General features: G+C 35.8%; 1 protein-coding gene and 1 non-coding gene across 2 annotated transcripts in view; both read right to left on the bottom strand.

Moving 5' to 3' along the window:
- Positions 1 to 20371, bottom strand: part of MIPOL1 (mirror-image polydactyly 1) — a 440092-nt gene that overhangs the window by 347630 nt on the left and 72091 nt on the right. The window contains exon 7 of the mRNA XM_043986491.1: positions 3212 to 3341. Within this exon, the coding sequence (XP_043842426.1) occupies positions 3212 to 3341 (130 nt within the window). The remainder of the gene's footprint in view (positions 1 to 3211; positions 3342 to 20371) is intronic.
- LOC122744960 lies at positions 4257 to 4364 on the bottom strand. The gene has a single exon (XR_006355285.1). It is a non-coding gene; the product is annotated as a U6 spliceosomal RNA (small nuclear RNA).

Genomic DNA, 20371 nt, shown 5'->3' with positions numbered 1-20371 from the left:
CTGTTATTTATTTATTTATTTATTTATTTTATATTTGATGATGGGGGCAATGAGGGTTAAGTGACTTGCCCAAGGTCACACAGCTAGTAAGTGTCACATGTCTGAGGCTAGATTTGAAATTGGGTCCTTCTGAATCCAGGGCCAGTGCTTTATCCACTCTGCCACCTAGCTGCCCCCTATGTTATTTATTTGGCAGTCATGTACTCCTGAAGTGACATGGTCAGACTTGTGCTGTAGAATGATTACTTCAACAGCAATATTATAGAATAAAAAAATAATACAAAAAATCAAAGTGAGGGGAGACAATGATATAGGCAATAGAAGTGAAAAGCACTGGATGGAGCCAAGAGATATTTTTTGAGGTAGAATCAATAAGATTTATCAGTTGATTAGATCTGGAAGGTAAGAGAAAGGGAAAAATCAAGAATAATGTAGTTAACTAGAAGAAAGGCAAATCATTTTCATTGATAGTTAAAGTAATAATTAAAACTATGGGAAAATGACTGCTAACAGAGAGAATGTAATAGAGAAAAGAATAAGCTACAAAGGTGTTCATATTTAGGGGGCTGCAAAAAAGGAAGAAAAGCTCAATTAGAGAAGTAGAAGAAAGTACAGAGCAGTATCACAGAAGCCAAGGAAGGAAAAAAAATCAAGAAACGGCAAAATAAACAGTATCAAATGCTACAGAAAGAAAGAGGAAGATGAAGACTATAGATGGATAAAGGCTACTAGATGTGGCAATGAGAATGTCAAGAGAAACCTTGGAAAGATCAGTTTCAGTAGTGGTAGGGGAAAAAAAAGCAAGACTGAAAAAAAAATTGAAAAATGAATTTTGGTTGTTCTTCCTTCTTGAAGAGGACCAAAATGACATCACTATGTTGTAGTCAAGGTACAGCATGTCTGACTGTGGCTGATCAGACTAATATAAGCTCTGAAGGCTCTAATACAGGTTAGGAACAAATAGTCCACATGAAAATTTGGAGTGGAGATATCTCTAAATGTGTGCATTTCACATTTCTTTTGAGAAATTCTGCAGTTCTGCCTCACTGAAAGGGCACAAAACCTTCGATATGGGCACACCATGCTAGGTAGTCCTTTGCCAGCATCTCAGACATCATGCAACCAATTCCAAAGTTCTTCAGAAAAACCTTGAAGGTGTCCTTGTATCATTTCTTCTGACCTCCATGTAAGCAATTGCCTTGTGAGTTCTCTGTAATATAGTCTTTAGGCAAACATTTGGCATTTAAACAATGTGGCCGACCTATTGGCATTGTACTCTCTGCAACAGAGTTTGAATGCTTGCCAGTTTAGTTTGACAAAGGACCTCCATGTTAGCATACCTTACCTTGCTAGGTGACCTCCAGAATCTTCATAAAGACAATTCAAAGGAAAGCAATTCAGTTTCCTAACATGTAACTGGTATCCTATAGGCACATAACAGCGAGGTCAGCGCAATGGCTCTGTACATCTTCAGTTTGGTAAGCAGTCTAATACCTCTTCTCTCCCACATTTTCTTTCAGAGCCTCCCAAACATTGAGCTAGCTCTGGCAATGTATGCATCAATCTCATCATCTATGTGTACATCCCTGGGAAGTATACTGCCAAGGTAAGTGAACTTATCCACAGAATTCAAAATTTCTCCATTTGCTGTAACCCATAGCTCCATGTATGGATGGTGTGCTGCTAGTTGCTGGCGAATCTGTGTTTTATTGGTGTCAACTGTTAGGCCAAAATTAGCAGAAACAGCAGAGAATCTATCCATACTCTGTTGCATCTCAGTCTCAGAGGCTGCATTGAGTGCACAACCATCTATGAACAGAAAAATCATGAACCAATTATCCCTCCATTTTAGTATTGGCCTATAGCCTTTTCAAGTTAAATAATTTACCATCAGTGTGATAGCTGACCTTGATACTGTGTTCATCCTCATCGAACGCATCTAACAACATGGCTGAAAACATCATGCTGAAAAGCATGGGAGCAGGCACAAAGCCTTGCTTCACTCCACTGGTGACTGGGAAAGCATGAGAGCATTGTCCATTATTCAGAACCTGTACAAGTATGCCATCATGAAATGATGTACAATATTGACTAAATTTTGCCATAATTTTCCACCAATCACTACCAGCAAGAGATCCAGAAATGAAAACTCCCAAAAATATTGTAGCCAAATTCCAGAGATCATAGGTCAAAGAGAAAAATACTTCAAAAAGCAGCCAGAATAAAAACCAAAAATCCAAACATTTGGGGCTCAACATTTGATAAAAGTTTCTGGGAAAAGTAGGAAGCAATTTGGCAAAAACTAGGCATAGACTGGAAATGCACACCATATACCAGAATAAGGTGAAAATAGATAAATTATTTAGTTATTAGGGTAGCATGGAAAAATATACATGTCAGATTTATGGATAAGGGAAGAAGTCATGACCAAACAATTGCAGTATCATATTTTTTGTTGTGCTATGTTGTATAAGTGTTTGCTTTGTTTCATGAATTAAGAAAAATTAAACAAATTTCTACATGTAATCTGGAAATAGTTAATGCAATAAAATAAATGTTTGAGTAAGATACATTAAGATCTAAGAGAAAAGAACTAAGTGAACAGGAATAATCAAACTGCTAAGCAGGGACAAGGAAAATAGGAGTATAGAGCTAAACAAAAGTTGAGTTGAGAGTTTAGAAATAAACATTATTAAAGTTAATGGAAAAAAAAGGAGTCCAAGAAGAAAACAGGTGAAGAATTTAATGCTAAATCGAGGAAGAAGACAGAAATGCAAATGTCCCATAGGCAGTAAACTGCTTTTGTCTAATAATCTATAAAGGCAGCTAGGTGGTACAGTGGATAGAGTACTGGGCCTGAAGTCAGGAAGACTCATCCTCCTAAGTTCAAATCCAGTCTTAGACACTTACTAGCTGTGTGACCCTGGGTAAATCACTTAGCCCTCTTTATCTCGGTTCTTCATCTGTAAAATGAGCTAGAGAAGGAAATGGCAAACCAATCCAGTATCTTTGCCAAGAAAACTTCAAACAGGATCATGAAGCGTTGGACATGATGAAAAAATGACTCAATAACAATCATCTATCAGGCAAGGAATCAATGATATTGGAGAATTAGATAGGCATGACATTTCATTTAACAATGCATGACCACCATATAGTGCCTAGACAAGATGCTTTTGATAACCTATATTATTTACAGATGCATACATACTCTTTCAGAGACTTTTCCAGTTCTCTGGCTCGTGCAATGGCTTCATCTCTCTCCTCATTGGCTAACTGGAGTCTAGAAGTGATGGCTTCATCATGTTCCCTCTGTGCAAAATAGATTTCTTCAACAAGAGCTATAAAAATAAACAATTTATACTTATCAGAAAACACTGAAAGGGACATGGACATTCAATAGAAAAAAAAATTAAACTGTTTTAATGAATGGATGTATATCCAACCAAACTGAGCCAGAAGTGATCTAATTCCTAGAGAAAGCATTACTATAAATGACTATATAATATATATTAATAAATATATATTTATAAATAAATATAAATAGCAATAATTTTAGAAATGAACTCAAATAATAGGCTACAGATCTGGGTTTTGCACATACTCTTTTTTTTTTTTTTTAGTGAGGCAATTGGGGTTAAGTGACTTGCCCAGGGTCACACAGCTAGTAAGTGTTAAGTGTCTGAGGCCGAATTTGAACTCAGGTACTCCTGACTCCAGGGCCGGTGCTCTATCCACTGCGCCACCTAGCTGCCCCGCACATACTCTTAATTTAGAAGCATAAGCTCAGAACATAAAATAAATTCTTAAAAAGTCCTTTATATTGTAAAACCTCAGATTTCTCCTAAGATATTTGGAAATACATTCTAATTTCTTATGGATGATGCTTCTAGGCAAATCAAAGGATCAAATTATATCTATGAAATCTTGACTAACTAAATGAAACAGATAATTTTCCCTACCAAGACCTTTTTTGACAAGTAATTTACATGTTTCACTTTTCATAAAAGCAGCAATTTTAGTGCCAATGCATATATTTTATGAATACATACATTTCTTTCTAAAGGAATGTCTCTGTCAAGATACCCTCTGAATGCATTTTTGGTTTATCATTTTATCTTTTAAACAAGTTTTGTTACCTTGTCCTGAAAAATCTGGTATTTAAAAACAAAAAATTTAATAATGATGGAGAAATCTAAATCTTTCCATCTAAATTTCTAAATACTGGAGATTTGGGAAAATTTGCAAGATGACACAGTCATTATTTTTGCTTTAGCGATTTGTGTGTCATCCTTACACAGAGGCCATGATAATCTTCTCTGTATCATTCCAATTTTTAGTATATGTGCTTCCGAAGCAAGCACCAAAGTCATTATTTTCAATATACTCTAATAACTCCAAAATAAGAAGATATGTGCTCAACAGAATAATTTAAGTTTTCAAAACAGAAGAAAAATGGAAATACTACCTCAAGATAGAAAGCCTTCTTAAATAAAAGTAGAGAGCTAAAATCTGTCACACAACCCACTAAAATTACACGAAGCTTTGCTGGGCATAACCAGCTCAAATAATTTGCCAACTTTTATTTCAAGCTGTGATGGCTTTTATCCATTTGCCTCAATAGAGTGTCTCAATCTGACCCTTGCCTTTCTCACTCCAGAAGAGACAGAAAAAGATGAATTATTTAGTCATGTGAAAGAAAGTGAGTGCATGTCAGGGTAGAAGAGGCAGAACAGAGAACAGGAAATGAGTGTCTGAAAGCTGGGTAGAGAAGTGTCTTCTGGGCCTTGGGGAAAGAGGTAGAGAAAACTGACTGTGGTCAGTCCTCTCTGGGTAGGGATTAAAAGAGGTAAAGATCTTCAAAATCTGGTTTCAGACACTTGACACTTACTAGCTTTGTGACCCTGGGCAAGTCACTCAGTGCTCATTGCCGAAGAATAAGAAGAAAGAAGAAGAAGGAAGAAGGAAGAAGGAAGAGGAGGAGGAGGAGGAGGAGGAGAACAAGAAGAAAGAACAAGAAAAGAAGAACAAGAACAAGAAGCAGGAGGAGGAGGAGAAAAGGAAAAAGAAAAAAAGAAAGGATAAGGATCTAGGAAGATCTCCACATTTCCAATTTGAAGAAACTGAGGCTACTCAACTGTGGGGTCTTACGTAGAAGAAAACATACAGTAGAAGGTGAAAGAGTCATAAAGTGAGGAAGTTTCAGACAAACTACATGGAAGGAAAAAAAAGAAAAGGTCAAGAGAGAAAAGCTTGTTATATGCTTAGTTCCCAAACAAATACACTGAAAGCAGAACTCATAAATACAATATATAGGCAAGCATTTAAAAAAAAGTAAAACAAAACTTCTCAATGAAAAAGAGAGTAAGATAGATGTAAAGATTCCCTAAAGAACTTAGAATAATAGCAAAAAACTAAAAAGTGATTAAAAAAAATAACCATTTTCAATTCACTCCCTTTCTGGCCTTACCATCCTCACCAACAACAACCTTGACACCCATACCTGAACCCATGCCCCAGAGGAAATCCTGTCCTGAGGCCACACTCCACTGAAGTATTTACCTCTCCTCCATCCTCCCCTGCATGGCTAATTCTTTAACCTGAAACAATGATGAAATCAGTTCTGCAAGAGTCCCTCAATGGAGTATATCAATCTACTCCCCTGTGATCTCACTCTTTATGCCTATAAATTTCCAAATCAAAATAGGTCTATACCAGGGTACAACTGTCCTATGTGTATTGTTTCCTACACCAAAATGTAAGGTCCTGAAGGGCAAGGATTGTCTTTGATTTTGCATCTCTATCCTCAGCACATAGTACCATACTTGTTGGCATCTAGTAAACATTTAATAAATAATTTCATTCATTCATATTAAGAAGGAAATCAGACATCTCAAATAAATACATGAGATAAACATAGTTGGCAAATAAAAACAAACTACTGAAGTAGTAGAGGCTCAGGAAAAGAGAATGAATGACAAGTTTGGAATTTTGTGCCTAGCATGATTAGTGGTAGCAGGTATACTTAAATAATGAGGCAGCTATAATGAGTGGTACCTGAGTAATACCACTACATAGATGAAAACTCAAGTAGATGCTATCTAAGAATCCAAAAGTTGATGAGGTACCTGAACTCAATTTCTGGGATTGTGTTTGTGGAGGCTTAAAGGACCAACCATTTTTCCTGTTATTAGCTATTTGAGAAGAAATGTAGATGAATTCCATGGGACACATGATCTCTGTGCATCAGAGTGAGTACCACAACTCAGTGAGGAGAGAATGAGTTTTGGAAGGAGTGTATAGAAGGCCACTTTTTCTCTACTACACAAGAAGTAATGCTCGTACATTGCCAAGAGAATGGGCAGAGAGAACTGTGCATTTCTCTCCACTTGCCTATTAAAAAGTGATTAGCGGAGGCAGCTAGGTGGTGCAGTGGATAAAGAACCGGCCCTGGATTCAGGAGTACCTGAGTTCAAATCCGGCCTCAGACACTTGACACTTACTAGCTGTGTGACCCTGGGCAAGTCACTTAACCCCCATTGCCCTGCCAAGAAAAAAAAAAAAGTGATTAGCTATGGGGCAGGTAGTAGGTGGCGTAGTGGATAGAGCACCGGCCCTGGATTCAGGACAACCTGAGTTCAAATCCAGCCTCAGATGCTTTACACTTACTAGCTGTGTGACCCTGGGCAAGTCACTTAACCCCAATTGCCTCAGCAAAACAAACCAACCTCCCCCCCCCAAAAAAAAAAAGTGATTAGCTCAAAGTTCTCATCCTTACCAAATTGATAGATGATCTTCCCTCCCTTTGGGTGAGGGCAGAGGCCAGGTAGAGAAATAGATTCTGCCCTTGAAGCCAGTAGCATTAAATACTGTCTTCTACCCCTTCCTACGTTACTCACTGTCCTTTCGTTGCTATTATTTTACTCCCTTCTTTATTGAAAAGGTGTCACCTACTCATTTGTGTTTATGTGATTCTTATGTGTGTGGTGAAAGATTTTGAAAAAGCTTTAGAGCTTTAGCAAAGGAGAAACATCTCCACTTCAAAGAGACTGAGGACAAGTAGACAGTGACTCCATTAAAACATCACAAAAAGCAATGCAAACAAATTAAAATAGTACTACTGAGCAAGGGTAAGTTTCCACAAATAGGAGTATCTATATCTATAAATGAAATATTAACAAAATAAATGTAAATAGACCTCCTACACTTAGTGGAGATTTTTATAAATCCTTGAAACAAAAGTCAGACAAGCCAAAGAAAGGGAATCAGTGCTACCAGAGCGATGGGGACAACTACACCTTAAATTTGCTACTGGGGAGCCACTCTCCAGATCTTGCAAGAAGCAGGCATTCAAAATGAAGAGTATATACCTTACAGGTTTTAGTCCTATAGAAATGTACAAAAAAAAAAAAAGGAAACTCAAAATAAAGGGGAGACTATAAAGTAGACACACTATAGAGTGGCTCTTTTTAACTGATAAAAGCTCAAGCTGACCTGTGAGGGTCTTTTATATTGCCTTCTCTTTTCCCTTTTCCCTTCCCCCTTCACCTTCATACTCTTTTTCTCAAGCAGCGAGGCAAAGGAGGCAGCAAAAGAATCCAAGTGGAAAAAAAATTTTGCAAGCCTATTTAACATCAAGTTTATTTGTTTCCAAGAAATTAATACTTCATGTAACCCCCAATTTGGGTTGAAAGCCTACTAGAGCCAAACTGGAAGGCTCAAACCAAAAAAGAACATAAAATGATCTCTCTCTTCCCCCTATTAAGGAGTAGAAAAAGCTGTAAGACCTATCACAGTCCCCAGAAAAGCTAGCCATGGTTTTATTTATTTTCTTTTTTATATGTGACGATAAGTAATTATGAACAAAAGTGTTCATATTTCATGTATTTTTAATTTCAGTTCATATGTAATGAAACCTAGTGAAAAATAAGAAAATAGTACTTAATAAAACTAGAGTTGACTTAGAATGAAAATTCTGTAACAAAACTAATCTCAATGAGTCTGATTCAGGCAGAACTTCCTTTTTAAAAAAAATTTCTTGTCTGATGAACTTGGAGAGGAAAAATTAAAAAAAATTAAACAAGAAAAAGAAAAATAGAAAAGGCAGAAAGAAGACACTATCTTGTTCCTTATTTCTTATATTAAAAAAGAGATTGTATTTATGACTTCAAAAAACAATCAGGAGTGGTACTATTGTTGGTTTTAATTTGATGAGTTTAACACAAATTATGAGAATAAAATTAAGTTTTGACATCACTATTATGTGACGTCTCAATAAGTGCAAACAAATAGATTTTATGAAATAGTAACATTATTTAAATTTGTATTCTTTGAAGCTATAATTACATGTAAAATATGGCAATTGGTTACAACTCAGGAGAAATATGCTGTAAAAGTTTGAATGATGAAACTACTTCAAGGAAGTCATTATTAGCACTAATTGGGACCTCTCTGATTAAATTTCATGGATTCTCTCTGCACTCTTCATAAGAATTATGAAATTAAAACAACTCTGAGGTAGAACCATATACCTACGAGATTGGCTAATATGATAAAAAAGGAAAGTAATAAATGTTGGAGAAGTTGTGGAAAAATTGGAACACTAATCCATTGTTGGTGGAGCTGTGAACTGATCCAACCATTCTGGAGAGCAATTTAGAAATATGCCCAAAGAGCTATAAAACTGTGCATACTCTTTGACCCAGCAATACCACTATTAAGTCTATATCCCAAGGAGATCATAAAAAAGGGAAAAGGACCCATATATACAAAAATATTTATAGCAGTTCTTTTTGTGGTGGCATAGAATTGGAAATTATGGGGCTGTCCATCATTTGGGGAATGGCTAAACAAGTTGTGGTATATGAATGTAACAGAATATTATTGTGCTATAAGAAATGATAAGCAGGCTGATTTCAGAAAAACCTAGAAAGACTTACACGAATTAATGCTAAGTGAAATGGAATAGGACCAGGAGAACATTGTACACAGTATCAACAACATTGTGTGATGATCAACTGTAATAGACTTGACTCTTCTCAGCAATAAAATGATTCAAGATAATTCCAAAGATGGAAAATGCTCTCCACATCCAGAAAAAAAAGAACTGTATAATCAGGATGCAGACTGAACTATACTGTTTGTATTTTTTTTTCTTTTTAGAGGTTTTTCCCTCTTGTTCTGATTCTTTTTTCACAACATGACTAATGGAGAAATATGTTTAATGTGATTGTACATACATAACCTATTTCAGATTGCTTTTTTCTTGGGGAGAGGGGAGGAAAGGAGAAAAATTTGGAACTAGAAATCTTATAAAAACAAATGTTGAAAACTATCATTACATGTAACTGGAAATAATGAAATACTTTTATGATTAAAAAGAATTATGAAATTAGGAGTTGACGTTTTAATGAATTTGGATACTTTGAAACACTATATTCATATTTTTCTTATGTTTCCTAATTCTATCTCAGGGATAGAGAATGAAGGGTATAGTTCTCCAAAACCCTGTACGAACTCTACTTTGCACGTATGTAATGGACACACACTTATGTCTTGAGTGTATTTCCTTTTCTTCAAACTGAGACACAATAATAAGGAAAGTATTTTTATTACTCTGTCTTATCTCAGAGGAGAACTGTAAAGTATTTGATTTCTTGTCAGAAGCTATTAGTAATACAATTGAGCTAATTCTCATTTTGATGAACAATTATTTGATGTTTTAGAAATAGTCCCTCCCTCCCCCTAGACAGATTCCCCTGAGACCGAAAGTTATTTAGAAAAAATTGCCAAAATATACTATCATTGAAGTGGAATGAGCCTGAACTTGCAAGACTTTCAGAATATATGTAAAAAAAGTTTATATGCTTTTCCTCCAATCACTGTAAACATTATTATGTCTAGATCAAAAATATGTATTTCCTTGTGTAACCTAGAAAAGAATTTTAATGCATGATTTTGAATTCTTAAGCTATTATTTTTATATTAGAAAGTAAGTAGTTTTCAAAAAATAAATCAACTTGGGTCATTGTGACAGTGAAGGGAGGTATAATATAGTGTTTCAGAAAGAACAGGTAGGCCAGTGTAGTTACAATGGAGAGTGCAAGGAGAGGAATAAAGTGTAGAATAGAAAGGAAAGAAGGAGCCATGTTTAAAGGCCCTTAATGTTCATAATCCTTTAATTTCATCATCTTATTTATGTGCATATTCATAAATAATTCTAAAATTTCTTTCTTTTCAAGGTTTGGAAAGCCTGAAATTGAATTGAAAACAGAATTGAAACCAAGGAAAAATTCTTAACTAGTTTTTTAAAAAACCCTGACAAAAATCAATGAACTCTTAGATAATCTCAGAGAAAAAAATCAAAAGGCCAATATCAAAAAGTTAAAAAGAAAAAATTTTCAACAAAGAAAGGGTAAATAAAAAGGATGGCTGGAAGCTATTTTGCCCAATTCTATGCCAAAAAACTGATAAGTTAAATGAATGTTTATAAAAGCATAAAATGCCTAGATTAATTCCTGTGCATGATAGATACTGAGAAGCATGGAAAGATCTATATGAATTAATGTAGAACAAAGTAAGAAGAGCCAAGAAAACCATACAGACAATAACTAAAACATAAATAAAAATGACATCCCCAAAATTCAAAAGTAAATATAACAAAATTATAAAACTAAAACAAGGGTGCAGCTAGGTGGTGCAGTAGATAGAGCACCGGCCCTGGATTCAGGAGTACCTGAGTTCAAATGTGGCCTCAGACACTTAACACTTACTAGCTGTGTGACCCTGGGCAAGTCACTTAACCCCAACTGCCTCACTATTAAAAAAAAAAAAAAGCTAAAATAAGGCTCAAATGAAGAGATATGATAAGACATCCCACCCTACCTCTTTGTGGAGGTGGGATGTCCCCAAGTGTTATAAATTACATATATTTTCAGGCTTTGAAATATCAATCAGTTGTGATAATTTTTTTTTCTTTTAAAGAATACTATGTGTTGGGGCAGCTAGGTGGCATGGGGCACCTAGGTGGTACAGTGGATAGAGCACCGGCCCTGGATTCAGGAGGACCAAATCCAGCCCCAGACACAACACCTACTAGCTGTGTGACCCTGGGCAAGTCACTTAACCCCAACTGCCCGACCAAAAAAAAAATACTATGTGTCATATAGGGTGGCTCTCTGGGAAGAGATACTTGAGATAACCATGGTATTGTAAGAAACAGAACATGTCAATAAAAACTAATAAAAAATAAAATGTCTAGATTAACAGAAAAAGAAAGACATTCTGATCTCAGAAAAAAAATGTAATAAACAGTAGTGAAGCTCTTAAAAGTAAAAATCCTTGAACCAAAGGATTTATAAGTGAGTTCTACCAAATATTTAAAGAAAACAATTCCAAGATTACATAAATTATCTTCAAAAGTAAGAAAAGAAAGAATACTACTAAATTCTTTCTATAAAACAAACATGGTCTTAATGTATGGACAAAACAGAAAATGAAAAGTACAGTCTAATTTACCTAATGATTGACTCAGGACTACTACAACATAATAAAATGATTATATATTACAAGGTCAAATTTATGCCAAGAATGAAGGGTTTGTTCAATAATAGGAAAGTTATAAATATAACAGACCATATGATAACAAAAAAATGAAAACTGCCATGATTATCAACAGAAACAGAAAGTCTTTTGACAAAGTACAAAACTCATTTTATTTTAAAAGCATTAAAAAACATGGAAATAAATAGAGCTTTCCTTAATATTATAAATTCTTCTTTAGTTGTTTTTCAATCATGTTAAACTCCTTGTGACCTCATTTGGGGTTTTCTTGGTAAAGATACTATACTGGTTTGCATTTTACAAATGCCTCAGAAAACAAATTCAAACAGGGTTAAGTGACTTTCCCAGGGTCACACAGCTAGTATCTGAAGCCAGATTTTAATCCAGTAAAATAAATTTTCCTAACTTCAGGCTAGACACTCTATCCACTGTGCTACTTAGCTGCCCCAACATTATATAGAGTACCCATCTATTACCAAGAACCAACATTATCTATAATTAAGAAACAATAAAAACGTTTGCACTAAGTTTGGGGGTAAAGTAAGGCTGTCCATGCAGACAAAGCCAGTCTGATGGTAGAAAGTAAAGAATTAAGAAGTTTCTTGATGGAGGTAGAGGAAGAGAGTATAAAAGCTGGCTTGAAGCTTAATATAAAAAATATTTTGGCAACTGGCCCCATCATTTCATGGCAAATAAAAGGAGAAGAAATGGAAGCAGTTTCAAATTTTATATACTTGGCCTCAAAGATCACTGAAGATGGTGACTATAGCCATGAAATTAAAAGACACAAGCTCCTTGGAAGGAAAGCTATGACAAATCTGAATGACATACTAAAATGCAGAGACATCACCTTGCTGACAGAGGTCTATGTAGTCAAAGCTATATTTTTTCCAGTAGCAATGTATGTCTGAGAGTGTTGGACTACAAGGAAAGCTGGGCAATGCATAGTCAACACTTTTGAAATGAGATGCTAGGAGAGACTTTTGAGAGTCCCTTGGATAGCAAGGAGATCAAATCAATCAATACTTAAATTAATTCAGGCTATTCACTGGAAAGTCAAATACTGAACCTGAAACTTAAATATTCTGTCCACATAATGAGAGGACAGGACTCATTGGAAAAGATTCTGATGCCAGAGGACAAGATGGATAATGTCATGGAAGAAATTGAAGATGAACTTCAATAGACTTCAAGAGATAAGAGAGGACAGAATAGCCTGGTATGCTGTGGTCCATGGGGTCACAAAGAGTCAGATATGACTGAACAATTAAATACCAAAGATATCTATTGTTACCATTATGTAATGTAAGTGTAGACATGATGTATAAATGAACAATATAACAGAAAGAAACTGAGGAAAATAAGCATATACTAAAAGGAAACATTTTTTATTTGTGTAGATCACAGGATGGATCTACCATTAGAAGGCTAAATGTTCAACTATGTAATTAATACCTTCAGAAAATAGAAAAAAAATCCTAAAAAAAAATCAGCCTTGCTGTATATTAACAACAAAAATTAAGCAGGAAGAGATGGAAAAAAGAAATTCAATTCAAAATAACCACAGAGTATATACAATATATTGGAGTCCATTTATCAAAACATATAGGAATGATACAAATGCAATGAGAAAGCACTCTATAAAGAAAAAAGCTAAATTTTCATCACAAGTGAGATATTCAATATTCATAGTTCACCTGTACCAATATAATAAAATAAATATACTAATTATATTTATCTAAAACTTCAGTGCCATGGTAATTAAATCATTAAAAAGTTACTTTATAGAAAGAGACATAATTATAACAAACTCCTCAAGAGGAATGAAAATGAAAATATTTTCAAGGTAAATAATGAGCAAACGGAGAGAGAGTTAGGAAGCCTAATAGCATCAGATTTCAAACTAAATTATAAAGCAATAATCATCAAAACTATTTGGTACTAATTAAAAATAATAGAAAACTAGGCCAGTGGCACAAACTAAGTATGCAAAAGCCAAAAGTAAATAAATATAGTAGCAGTTTTCAATAAATGTAAGGATTCGGTATTCGACAAAAACTGCAAAGAAAAAAAAACAGTCAAAAAGAAATTAAGTTTAGAAGACCTCATACCATATCCTATAATAATCTTTAAAGGGACATATTGCCTAGATATAAAGGGTCATATTAAAACAAAGAGGAGTAGGGTAGGAGATAGCTTTTATAATTCCATATAGATTCATACTGAATCAAACAAGATATAGAAAGGATCAGAGGAGATAGAACAAATAATTTTGATTTGGTAAAGTGCTTTGCACAAACATGCATGTAATGCATGTAAAGTTAGAAGCCATTCAGTTAAGTTATTCAGTCGTGTATAATCTCATGGATAATATCACACTAATAAAGTCCATGGGGTTTCCTTGACAAAGATCTCCAGTAGATTAAGACAAACAGAGGTTAAGTGATTTGCCCAGAGTCACACAGGTAGCAAGTATTTGAAGCTGAATTTGTATTCAGGTCTTCCTGAATCCAGGCTCAGCACTCTATCCATTGAACCACCTAGCTGCTTCCAAAGTTTTAAGATAAATAGTTAAGTAGAGGGGGAAAAAAATCTCAGCAGAAAATACCTATGATGGAGGTCCAGAATCTAAGAGATAGATGGTAAATATGTAAGTAATTTAAATGCACAAGAAAAAGGACTTATTCTCTAATATATATAAATGTATGGGGTTTGCTGGTATTTGTCAAATTAACTGTAACAAATATATATCTTTAACTTTCAGAGTTCCCTAGGTGTCTATTTCATAGCTTCTGCTTAACTCTCTTTTCATCAGGAATACTGGAAAGTCTTCTATTAAAAATCTATTTTTCTTCTGAATATACTAAGATTTAAAGGGTGGTTTAGTCTTAGGCTTTTATCTTTTGCTTTTTGGAATAATATATTTCAAGATTTTCTCTCCTTTACAATAGTTGCTGCAAGATAATCTCGAATGTGTTTCCTGGGAAGTTGAACTCTATCTTGTTTTCAGCATTTGTTCTTTGACTTGAAAGTTCTAGATTTTAGTTATGACATCCCTGATTGCTTTTACTTTAAGGTTTCTTTCAGGAGGCAATCAGTGGATTCTTTTTATTTTCACTTTGCCCTCTGGTTCTAATAGAGCTTAGTTTTTTGGAGGGCTTTTGAAATAGTGTCCTTAGTTGTTTTTTTTTTTTTTTAACTTCATCATAGTTTTAGGAAATGCCATAATTCTTAAAGATAGTTGTTCTTCATCTGTTTTTCAGGTGAGTTGTTTTTGGTAGTGGATAACATAAGTTCTCTTTTTTTTCAATCTTAACCTTATCCTAGTACTTCTTGTTGCCTCTTAAACCCATTTCAAGCTATAGAATCCATTATGTTTTAAGGGAGTAAACTATTTGAATGAGGGTTTTTGTATTCTCTTCAAAGCATTTTATCCACCTTTCCATTTTTTTTCTACATGAAATCTAAATTCTCTTTTGTCTCTGATTTCATTTTTACAGCCACTACATTTGAAATTTTTTAAATTTGAATTTAAAAAACACAAAAGAGAACTTCCATACAAGTAGAACAAAAAAGGAGATTCTATTGTAAAATTTACAATCTTCATTGCATACCATTTACTTTATTTCATTTTATTGTATTTATTTATATTTTGTGGGGTAATGGGGGTTAAGTGACTTGCCCAGGGTCACACAGCTAGTGTCAAGTGTCTGAGGCTGGATTTGAACTCAGGTCCTCCGGAATCCAGGGCTGGTGCTTTATCTACTGTATCACCTAGCTGCCCCCTATTTTTAAAAGTTTATAAAAATTATATACATTACTTTTTAAACTGTCCTACATTCCTGTGCTTGCTTCTGCTCTCTTGTATGCCTTTTTAAAAAAAGGCATGATGCTGCTTGCCCTTTTTTTGCATTGCTGAAATTCTCTTCAGCCCCCAATTAAAAACCAAGAGAAAGAGAAAAAAATGTTGTAACAAATAAGCATTGTTAAATAGTCAAGCAAAACGAACCTACAGAGTGTCTATGTCTAAAAATGTATGTCTGCGTACCTTGTATCCACAATCCTTCTGTCAGGAGGTGGACAACATAATTCATCACAGGTCCAGTGAAGAAATAACTAGTCATTGCATTATCAGAATTCTTAAGTCTTTTAAAGGTTTTTTTTTTTTTCTTTCCAATGTTGTCCTTGTACAAACTGTTCTCCTGGTTTTACTTCACTCTGTGTCAATTCATACTAACCAGGATACTCTAAAATGATGTCTTACATAATTTCTTTGGTGAAACAGTATTCCATTACATTAAAATACCACAATTTCTTCAGCAATTTCCCACTTTTCTAAGAGACAATCCAAGGAACTCCCTCCTATTCTAGTTCTCTTAATCTTCTCCCTTTCACTTCCTATTTTCAGGCCTTCAAGAGGAAATCAAGAAGTCTTTCCCTTCCTCCCTCTCTCCCTCCCTCCATCTCTTTTTCTTTCTTCCTTCCTTCCTTCCTTCCTTCCTTCCTTCCTTCCTTCCTTCCTTCCTTCCTTCCTTCCTTCCTTCCTTCCTTCCTTCCTTCCTTCCTTCCTTCCTTCCTCTTTCCTGCCAACCATTCCCTCTCTGGTATCACCATTGTTCTTAACCCCACCTTCCCTAACCCTGCTTGCTTCTGTTGAGATTGATATGTTTATACACATATACACAACTGCCTCCATGTGTGTCTGTTTAACTCTCCTTGGACCATTTCAAGTCAAGGAGCATTACTAAGAAATGTACAAAGTGTCAGAAAGAGAGAAGTTAAGTTTCACTGGATGCCCACTTCCCCCATCCCTTCCTCTATGTTTGTATTTTCTTCTTCTCATATACCTTGATAATGATATATAATAACAACATCCACCCCCTACTTCCTTCCTTTGACAATTCTTTTATCTTCCCTTTACTTCCCCCTCTCAGGGCTGCTACATAACACAGTGTATAGAGCATTGGCCCTGAAGTTGGGAGGATCTGAGTTCAAATCTCACCTCAGACACTTATTAGCTGGGTGATCCTGGGCAAGTCACGTTACTCAAATTGCCTTTTAAAAAAATCCAGAGCCATCTCTAGTAATCCTGATCACTGCATCCAGATGGCTCTGGAAGAGAAAATTAGGCTGGTGACTTTGCATAGCCTTCCTCACTTAAATCCAATTCCTTGCAAGTCATAATATCTGTCATGGTTCTCTTCAAGAATGCAGGACAAACAACAATAATAGTTTCCCCCTCTTAAAACCCTCAGAAGAGAATTAAGCCACACCTAGGACCTCTCTTTTCCATATGTAACTCTTTTGATACCATCTTAAGACACTGAAGGGACATGTTTCTTCTTCTCCCCCAATAGAATGTTAGTCCTGACTATAAATCATAATGAGAGTCTGCTGCTGCTGCTCTTTTGTACATTCTGGACTCCATGGGAGAGCATATTTCTATTTCATTTCAGTTACCTTTATCCTTGGTCTTTTTAGGGACTTTTTCAGATATTTATGGGGTTCATGTAGGAGAGCTGATCTTATCCATGGAGATGGATAATTGGAATTTAACTAGAAATTGAGCAGAAAAACTCATGGATTTCATAAAAAAGAACAATTTGGACCTTGACTGGTGACAAATACCCACTACCCCAAAGCTTTCACTCACCATAGCACAAGATGAGCCCAACTATCCTCAATTGGAAATAGAGCCATTTTGGCTCTATCTTACTCTACTACCATTACTCAACACAAAAGAGAGGGAAGAGTTCTCACTTTACAGTAGTCCTAACCTATAGGAAATGAAGGCACTGGACAATTTGTTACAATAGTAGAAACAGGTTTCTGGGGCGAAGCCAAGATGGTGGAGGAAAGGCAGTAAACTCTTGTAACTCACAACATGATCACTCAAAAAAAACTCCAAATAATATCATAGGACAATTCCTGGAGCAGCAGAACCCACAAAAGAATGGGCTGAGATAATTTTCCAGCCAAATATGGTTTAGAAGGTCAGCAGGAGGGTGCTGCTGTGCTGGGGTGGGAGTGCAGGCCAACCCTGAGGTCACACTGACACAGATTCAGTCCCAGGCAGACTTAGCCAGAGAAAGAGACCCCTGGAGCCTCTGAATCAGCTACAACAGAAGTATCTTCTGGAACTAAGCTCACAGTCTGGTGAGAGGGCTAAGTGATTTTTCAGGGGGAGATTATAGACGTCTCTGCTGATGCTGAGGTGGAACTTGGGTGTTTCAGCTTTGCTGGGAACCAGGAAGTAGGCTTGAGTGGCGGTGGCCCAGATTGGGGAGGAGAGCAGGCTTGTTAGAGCTAGCAACCACAGCACACAAATTTTTGTTGTCTGGTTAATTAGCAAGTTGGCCTGAGGTTATCTATGAACCAGAGAACAAGTCAGGAAAGTGAAAAACCTGCCTCTCCTTAAATCATACCACCTTAAATCCCCTACAGCTTGGCAGAGTGCATCCTGAAAGCAGTTTCCCACTTTAAGAAGGGGTTAAAAGTCAAGTAAAAGAGGGGCAAGATGAGCAGACAGAGAAAGATGAGGACCATAGAAAGTTTCTTTAGTGACAAAGAAGATCGAGGAGCACCCTCAGAAGATGCTAGCAACATCAGGGCTCCTACATCCAAAGCGTCCAAGAAAAATATTAATCAGTCTCAGGCCATAGAAGTGCTCAAAAAGGATTTTGAAGATAAAGTAAGAAAGGTAGAGGGAAAAGTAAGAGAAGTAGAGGAAAAAATGCAAAGAGAAATGAGAGTGATGAAGGAGGGTCATGAAAAAAATGTCAACAGCTTGAAAAGCCAAATTGGCCAAATAGAAAAGGAGGTACAAAAGCTCTCCAAAGAAAATCATTGCTTAAAAATTATGATTGAGCAAAAAGAAGCAAACGACTTATGAGAAATCAAGACACAATAAAACAAATCCAAATGAATGCAATAGTAGAAACAGCACTGTTACTATACATTTATAGCAAGTATATAGGGAATACCAGGCCCACCTTTCAAGGTCCTGCATATGAATGTCAGTTTTTCCCCTATTGTCAATGCTAATTTAACGATCTATTCTCAAAGTCAAAAAACAAGGGGGGTACCTCAGAGGTACTCATGAACTTGGCATAAGCAGCAAAACATCCTGAGGTAAAGGAAAACGGATGCATTAGGCAAATCAAACCACCAACACCACCTTGACCATGATCTCCCCTCATGCCCAGATAGAGAAAGACCAAAACATTGAGAAGAACATTATCAGCTCAATGTACTGTGTTGTTTAAAAATCTAAATGTGGGTTCCCCCCAGTTTTGGAGGGAAACTGGCTAAAATCACTGATAAATTCACCAAGAGTTTAGGCTTTTAAAGGTTTATTAAAAGATATAAAATAGTAAAGAGAGAAAGATTGAGAACAGATTTCTTATAGCATGGAAATCCTAGTCTTTCTAAACTCCCATGTGAAGTCCTGCCACCACACCAATCTCTCCAGTCAAAGAGAAAGAACTCTCTCACCAGAGTCCACTTCCTCCTTTATGTTCCCCTCCCAGAAATGGAAGGTTCTTCAAGCCGATTGGCTAGCATCTTTCAAATTCATTGGTTCAATGGACCCAAAGGTGGTCTCCATGTAAAGTTCAAAGTTTTTAGCTTCAGAGAACAATACCTTCTTAAGTACCCTCTTAAGTACCAGCCAGATGTGCTTACAATCTAGTTAACTGGAAGTAAGCCAGTCGCAATCAGTCACTCTCACCCAATTCAATCAGTTTTGATCAGTCTACAGGTGGGTCCCTGAGTATCTGCTAAATCTCCTCATCTACCACATCCTATTATCTTGACACAGTACTTAGCCATAATCTTGGGAACCAACTTCTCTGGAGATGTAGCCTGACAACTCCTCTAGGTTTTGCAGCCACACCTATTGAAGACCCAGAAAAAGACTGTTCTTGCCACCAAGTTCTTGGCATGGACAAATGGTTCAACATTACAAACTAATAAGATTTTATTAGTGGAAATGACATTAAAAAGAAGATGCATTACCATCTGCGTGGCTACTTGCAGCCTATGAACCATGATCCATTTTCATCTGACTTGCAGATGAAGCTTCCCATGTGCAGGTATCATTTAACTTTTCTATTTGTATTGCTCTTGTTTAGCAGAGCTTTGCATATAGTAAGCACTTGATACATACTTCATTCATTCATAAAATGCAAATCACTTTCATGCTTGTGAATATAACTACAATATTCCTTTCCTTGAAATGCTTTAAAAATCTAAATTATTAAGCAGAGAGAGTATGTTCTTCAATGTATTTTGAGGCAGCATGGCTTCTTCATTCTTGAAGTCCATGCCCCTCACACCACCTCCCCATACCCTCAAACCTCTTTATCAGCTTTCCAATAAATTGGGTATTAAGTATAGTCCTTGCTAAAACTACTCCTGAGTTTTACTTGGGAATATGTTAAGATAGGAAGAGAAAAACAGAGGTGGAAAATTTTAGACTTTGTAGTAGCTTAATGAATATTTTTAAATTAATGTGCTGTAGCTAAAAATAAATTGTAATACATACTAATATTTAATGTAAAATTCAAAATAAATGAACCTTGTCTTAATTATAAGGGGAAGAATTATATGTGCCAAGTAAGGATTATAAATGTCTTCATTTTTTATTTGTTATGATCTTATTTTGATCACAATGAAGGTATTTATGCTCTCACATAAGCAATCCCTTATGTAAGGAGAAAATGCCAACAGGCCACCTTCTAGAGTACTCTCCATGCCACATCCAAATTTAAGCTGTGTCATAGTCAATATAGATTGCAAGGAAGGTCAG

This window comes from Dromiciops gliroides, chromosome 2 (assembly GCF_019393635.1).
Source record: "Dromiciops gliroides isolate mDroGli1 chromosome 2, mDroGli1.pri, whole genome shotgun sequence".
NCBI classification, from domain to species: Eukaryota; Metazoa; Chordata; class Mammalia; order Microbiotheria; family Microbiotheriidae; genus Dromiciops; species Dromiciops gliroides.
Note: the sequence above shows the minus strand (reverse complement) of the source record. Positions and strands in the feature narration are given on the sequence as shown.